Raw genomic sequence first — 6,892 nt, 5'->3', positions numbered from 1 at the left:
TGGGAATTCCGCCCCAAATTTGGGAGATTCCCAAATCCCATCCCCACAAGGGATTCTCCCAAAATTTTTGGTTTTGCAGGGAATCCCCAAATTTGGGATTCTCCCAGATTCCAGAGGGTCCAGAATCCCAATTTTCCCACTTCCAGAGGGTCCCAATTCCCCCATTCCCAAGCGATTCCCAACCGAGATAAATCACGAAAATTGGGAATTCCGCCCAAAATTCCGTGTTTTCCGCGTGTTTCGCAGGCGTGCTCGGTGGGCTCGTGCCGCGGCCGCCTCTCGCTGGAGCCGCCCGTTTTCCCCGGCAATCCCGGAATTCCCATTCCTTGGGTTTCTCCAAATTCCAGAGGGTCCAGAATTCCAAATTTTCCACTTCCAGGTGGTCCCAAATCCCCCATTCCCAAACAATCCCAAACTCCAGGATCACGAAAGTTGGGAATTCCATTCCCAAATTTGGGAATTCCCAAATTCCAAATTTCCCACTTTAGGAGGTTCCCAAATCCTGCAATTCCCAACCAATCCCGAACTCCAGGGTCACAAAAAAAAAGGGAATTCCATTCCCAAGCTTGGGAGTTCCAGAGGGTCCAGAACCCCAAATTCTCCCACTTCCGGAGGCTCCCAAATTCCCCATTCCCAAATTTTTCTGAGGATCACGAAGAGTGGGAATTCCAAACTCCGGGATCACGAAAATTGGGAATTCCACCCCAGGATCCCACAACTTTGGGGTTTTCCCCCGTGTTTTCCAGGCGTTTCCCCAAGGAATCACCAAATTTGGGAATTCCCAAATTCCAGAGGGTCCAGAATTCCAAATTTTCCGCTTCCAGGTGGTCCCAAATCCCCCATTCCCAAAGAATCCCGAACTCCAGGATCACGAAAGTTGGGAATTCCATTCCCAAATTTGGGAATTCCCAGATCCCAAATTTCCCACTTTAGGAGGTTCCCAAATTCCCGCAATTCCCAAACAATCCCGAACTCCAGGATCACGAAAAATGGGAATTCCATTCCCAAATTTGGGAATTCCCAAATCCCTTCCCCGCATGGGATTTCTCCCAAATTCCAGAGGGTCCAGAATTCCAAAATTTCCACTTCCAGATGGCCCCAAATTCCCAATTCCCAAATGATTTCAAACACCATGGAAAGTGGGAATTCCATCCCAGAATTCCTTAAATTGGGAATTCCCAAATCCCTTCCCCACATGGGACTGTCCCAGATTCCAGAGGGTCCAGAATTCCAAAATTTCCACTTCCAGATGGCCCCAAATTTTTCTGAGGATCACGAAAATTGGGGATTCCGGCCAAAATTCCGTGTTTTCCGCGTGTTTCGCAGGCGTGCTCGGTGGGCTCGTGCCGCGGCCGCCTCTCGCTGGAGTCTCCATCCCTTGCGTTTCCCCAAGGAATCACCAAATTTGGGGATTCCCAAATTCCAGAGGGTCCCGAATTCCAAATTTCCACTTCCAGGTGGTCCCAAATCCCCCCAATTCCCAAACAATCCCGAACTCCAGGGTCACGAAAAATGGGAATTCCATTCCCAAGCTTGGGTACTCCCAGATTCCAGAGGGTCCAGAATTCCCAATTGTCCAAAAATTCTCCAACTTCCACATGGCCCCAAATTCCCCATTCCCAAATTTTTCTAAGGATCACGAAGAGTGGGAATTCCAAACCCCGGGATCACGAAAATTGGGGATTCCGCCCCAAATTTGGGAGATTCCCAAATCCCTTCCCACGTGGGATTGTCCCAAATTCCAGAGGGTCCAGAATCCCAAATTCTCCCAAAATTTTCCACTTCCAGATGGTTCCCAAATTCCCTCATTCCCAAACAATCCCGAACTCCAAGGTCACGAAAAATGGGAATTCCATTCCCAAGCTTGGGTACTCCCAGATTCCAGAGGGTCCAGAATTCCCAATTGTCCAAAAACTTCTCCAACTTCCAGATGGCCCCAAATTCCCCATTCCCAAATTTTTCTGAGGATCTCGAAAAGTGGGAATTCCATCCCAGAATCCCCAAATTCTGGAATTCCCAAATCCTTCCCCACGTGGGATTCTCTCAAAATTCCAGAGGGTCCAGAAACCCAAATTTTCCCAAAATTTTCCCACTTCCAGAGGCTCCCAAATTCCCCCAATTCCCAAACAATCCCGAACTCCAGGATCACAAAAAAAATTTGGAATCCCATTCCGGAATCCCCAAATTTGGGGATTTTGGAATTCCAGGGGGTCCAGAATTCCAAATTTTCCCAAAATTCTCCCACTTCCAGGTGGTTCCCAAATCCCCCCATTCCCAAACAATCCCGAACTCCAGGGTCACGAAAAATGGGAATTCCATCCCCAAATTTGGGAATTCTCAAATCCCAAATTTCCCACTTTAGGAGGGTCCCAAATTCCCCATTCCCAAATTTTTCTGAGGATCACGAAAAGTGGGAATTCCAAACTCCGGGATCACGAAAATTGGGGATTCCACCCCAAATTTGGGAATTCCCAAATCCCTTCCCCACATGGGATTGTCCCAAATTCCAGAGGGTCCAGAATTCCAAATTTCCACTTCCAGATGGCCCCAAATTCCCAATTCCCAAAATTTTTCTGAGGATCACGAAAATTGGGAATCCCACCCCAAGACGCCCCAAATTCCGTATTTTCCGCGTGTTTCGCAGGCGTGCTCGGTGGGCTCGTGCCGCGGCCGCCTCTCGCTGGAGTCGCCCGTTTTCCCCGGCAATCCCGGAATTCCCATTCCTTGGGTTTCTCCAAATTCCAGAGGGTCCAGAATTCCAAATTTTCCCAAAATTTTCCACTTCCAGGTGGTCCCAAATCCCCCATTCCCAAATAATCCCGAACTCCAGGATCACGAAAAATGGGAATTCCATTCCCAAATTTGGGAATTCCCAAATCCCTTCCCTGCATGGGATTTCTCCCAAATTCCAGAGGGTCCAGAATTACAAAATTTCCACTTCCAGATGGCCCCAAATTCCCAATTCCCAAATGATTTCAAACACCATGGAAAGTGGGAATTCCATCCCAGAATTCCTTAAATTGGGAATTCCCAAATCCCTTCCCCACTTGGGACTCTCCCAAATTCCAGAGGGTCCAGAATTCCAAAATTTCCACTTCCAGATGGCCCCAAATTTTTCTGAGGCTCACGAAAATTGGGGATTCCGCCCCAAATTCCGTGTTTTCCGCGTGTTTCGCAGGCGTGCTCGGTGGGCTCGTGCCGCGGCCGCCTCTCGCTGGAGTCGCCCGTTTTCCCCGGCGCTGCCCTCGAGCATCTCCGGCCGCCGTCGGCGTGGCCGCGGCGCTACGTGATGGGGCACTTCCGCTGGAACCACTTCGGCACCAAGCACAACGGCACCGCCGACGCCGGCAGGAAGCGGGACAACGACGAGGAAGAGGAGGAGGAGGAGGAAGGAAAAGAATTGGGAAGAAAATTGGAGGATTTGGGGTTGTGGGGCAAGGACGGGAAGCGCTCGTACTCCATGGAGCATTTCCGCTGGGGGAAACCCGTGGGGCGCAAGAGGCGCCCGGTCAAGGTTTACCCCAACGGGGTCGGCGAGGAGGAGGAGGGTGAGGAGGAGAATTCGCGGGTTGCGGAGTTCCGGAGGGAGGAGGAGGGTGAGGGTGAGGATGAGGAGGGTGAGGGTGAGGAGGGTTTGCCGTGGGGGTGGCGGAAGGAGAAGCGCTACGGCGGCTTCATGGGCTCGCAGAGGGCGCGGACGCCGCTGGTGACGCTCTTCAGGAACGCCATCGGGAAGAGCTTCGGCAAGGAGGGGCAGTGACGGGGGAGAGAAAACGGGGAAAATCCCTGGGAAAAAATTCCGGGGAAAATCCGGGGGAAAATGGGAAAAACCCTGGGAAAAAATTCCGGGACAAATCCGGGGGAAAATGGAAAAAATCCTGGGAAAAAACACGGAAAAATTGAGAAAATACAATGGGATTTGTGGTCCTTGTAGTGTCCTCTTAGCGTTCGATTATTAAAGAAAAAATTCCAGGGAAAGTCCTGGATAAATCCGGGGGAAAGTCTTGGAAAAATCCTGGGAAAAATTCCAGGGAAAATCCTGAGAAAAAACGGGGAAAAATTCCAGGAAAAATCCTGGGAAAATCCGGGAAAAAACACGGAAAAAATGAGAAAATCCAATGGGATTTGTGGTCCTTGTAGTGTCCTCTTAGCGTTCGATTATTAAAGAAAAAATTCCAGGAAAAGTCCTGGGAAAATTCCGGGAAAAATCTCGGAAAAAATGGGAAAAATCCCGGGAAAAATTCCTGGAAAAATCCAGGAAAAAAATGGGAAAAGTCCTGGGAAAATTCCGGGGGAAAATCTGGGAAAAAATGGGAAAAATCCTGGGAAAAAAACGGGGGAAAATGGGAAAAATCCTGGGAAAAAAATGGGGAAAAATGGGAAAAGTCCCTGGAAAAATTCCGGGAAAAATCCAGGAAAAAATGGAAAAAATCCTGGGAAAAAAACTTGGAAAAAACGGGAAAATCCAACGGGATTTGTGGTCCTTGTAAGTTCCTCATAGTGTTCAATTATTAAAGAAAAAATTCCAGGAAAAATCAGGGAAAAATTCTGGGAAAAATTCCAGGAAAAATCCTGGGAAAAATCCTGGGGAAAACGGGGAAAATCCTGGGAAAAAAATGGGGAAAAAACACGGAAAAATTGAGAAAATCCAAGGGGATTTGTGGTCCTTGTAGTGTCCTCTTAGCGTTCGATTATTAAAGAAAAAAATTCCAGGGAAAGTCCTGGGAAAAAATGGGAAAAGTCCCTGGAAAAATTCCGGGAAACATCCAGGGAAAAATTGGGGAAAATCCCGGGAAAAATCCGTGCAAAATCATGGGGAAAATCCGGGAAAAATTATGGAAAAGAACATGGAAAATCCAATGGGATTTGTGGTCCTTGTAAGTTCCTCATAGTGTTCAATTATTAAAGAAAAAATTCCAGGAAAAATCCTGAAAAAAAACCGGGAAAAATTCTGGGAAAAATTCTGGGAAAAAATCCTGGGAAAAAAGACGGAAAAAATGGGAAAATCCAAGGGGATTTGTGGTCCTTGTAGTGTCCTCTTAGTGTTCGATTATTAAAGAAAAAATTCCAGGAAAAATCCTGAAAAAAATCCGGGAAAAATTCTGGGGAAAAAATGGGAAAAAAGACGGAAAAAAGGGGAAAATCCAAGGGGATTTGTGGTCCTTGTAGTGCCCTCTTAGAGTTCAATCATTAAAGAAAAAAGTCCGGAATTCCGGAGGGATGAACGCTTGGGAGAGGAGGAGGGTGAGGAGGAGGAGGATGAGGATGAAGATGAGGAGGATGAGGAGGATGAGGAGGGTGAGGAGGATGAGGAGGGTGAGGATGAGGATGAAGAGGATGAGGAGGATAAGGAGGGTGAGGATGAGGAGGATGAGGATGAGGAGGGTGAGGATGAGGAGGGTTTGCCGTGGGGGTGGCGGAAGGAGAAGCGCTACGGCGGCTTCATGGGCTCGCAGAGGGCGCGGACGCCGCTGGTGACGCTCTTCAGGAACGCCATCGGGAAGAGCTTCGGCAAGGAGGGGCAGTGACGGGGAGAGAAAACGGGAAAAATCCCTGGGAAAAAATTCCGGGGGAAAATCCGGGGGAAAATGGGAAAAACCCGGGGAAAAAATTCCGGGACAAATCCGGGGGAAAATGGAAAAAATCCTGGGAAAAAACACGGAAAAATTGAGAAAATCCAATGGGATTTGTGGTCCTTGTAAGTTCCTCATAGTGTTCAATTATTAAAGAAAACATTCCAGGAAAATCCGGGAAAAATTCTGGAAAAGTTCCGGGAAAGATCCTGGGAAAAAGTGGGGAAAATCCCGGGAAAAAAATGGGGGAAAATGGGAAAAGTCCCTGGAAAAATTCTGGGGGAAAATGGGAAAAGTCCTGGGAAAAATCCGTGAAAAATCAAGGGAAAAATCCGGGAAAATTTATGGGAAAAAAGACGGAAAAAACGGGAAAATCCAACGGGATTTGTGGTCCTTGTTGTGTCCTCTTAGCGTTCGATTATTAAAGAAAAAATTCCAGGAAAAGTCTGGGAAAAATTCCAGGAAAAATCTCGGAAAAAATGGGAAAAATCCCGGGAAAAATTCCTGGAAAAATCCAGGAAAAAAATGGGAAAAGTCCTGGGAAAATTCCGGGGGAAAATCTGGGAAAAAATGGGAAAAATCCTGGGAAAAAAACGGGGGAAAATGGGAAAAATCCTGGGAAAAAAATGGGGAAAAATGGGAAAAGTCCCTGGAAAAATTCCGGGAAAAATCCGGGAAAAAATGGAAAAAATCCTGGGAAAAAAACTTGGAAAAAACGGGAAAATCCAACGGGATTTGTGGTCCTTGTAAGTTCCTCATAGTGTTCAATTATTAAAGAAAAAATTCCAGGAAAAATCAGGGAAAAATTCTGGGAAAAATTCCAGGAAAAATCCTGGGAAAAATCCTGGGGAAAACGGGGAAAATCCTGGGAAAAAAATGGGGAAAAAACACGGAAAAATTGAGAAAATCCAAGGGGATTTGTGGTCCTTGTAGTGTCCTCTTAGCGTTCGATTATTAAAGAAAAAATTCCAGGAAAAGTCCTGGGAAAAAATGGGAAAATCCCTGGAAAAATTCCGGGAAACATCCAGGGAAAAATTGGGGAAAATCCTGGGAAAATTCCGGGAAAAATCCGGGGGAAAATGGAAAAAATCCTGGGAAAAAACACGGAAAAATTGAGAAAATCCAATGGGATTTGTGGTCCTTGTAAGTTCCTCATAGTGTTCAATTATTAAAGAAAAAATTCCAGGGAAAGTCCTGGATAAATCCGGGGAAAAGTCTTGGAAAAATCCTGGGAAAAATTCCAGGGAAAAATCCTGAGAAAAAACGGGGAAAAATTCCAGGAAAAATCCTGGGAAAATCCGGGAAAAAACACGGAAAAA

At 46.8% G+C, this 6,892-nt stretch overlaps 1 protein-coding gene across 1 annotated transcript; it reads left to right on the top strand.

The window, feature by feature from the left end:
- The first annotated feature begins 1,249 nt into the window (after positions 1-1,249).
- POMC (proopiomelanocortin) lies at positions 1,250-5,686 on the top strand. The gene is made up of 5 exons (XM_063181547.1): positions 1,250-1,429; positions 2,645-2,728; positions 3,179-3,756; positions 5,181-5,244; positions 5,331-5,686. Exons 1-5 carry the CDS (start codon positions 1,250-1,252, stop codon positions 5,526-5,528), a joined length of 1,104 nt encoding a protein of 367 aa, XP_063037617.1. The 3' UTR covers positions 5,529-5,686.
- Positions 5,687-6,892: the final 1,206 nt, after the last annotated feature.

The sequence above is a fragment of the Melospiza melodia genome (assembly GCF_035770615.1).
Source record: "Melospiza melodia melodia isolate bMelMel2 chromosome 3 unlocalized genomic scaffold, bMelMel2.pri SUPER_3_unloc_2, whole genome shotgun sequence".
Classification (NCBI taxonomy): Eukaryota; Metazoa; Chordata; class Aves; order Passeriformes; family Passerellidae; genus Melospiza; species Melospiza melodia.
The sequence above is the reverse complement of the archived record's forward strand: the minus strand, read 5'-3'. Positions and strand labels throughout refer to the sequence as shown.

Coding starts and splice junctions, on each gene's coding strand:
- POMC (XM_063181547.1), top strand. CDS start 1,250: ATGGCCCCAAATTTTTCTGAGGATCACGAAAATTGGGGATTCCGGCCA. Junction 2,729..3,178: donor CCGGAATTCCCATTCCTTGG/GTTTCTCCAAAT, acceptor CGTGTTTCGCAG/GCGTGCTCGGTGGGCTCGTG. Junction 3,757..5,180: donor AGCTTCGGCAAGGAGGGGCA/GTGACGGGGGAG, acceptor GTGCCCTCTTAG/AGTTCAATCATTAAAGAAAA.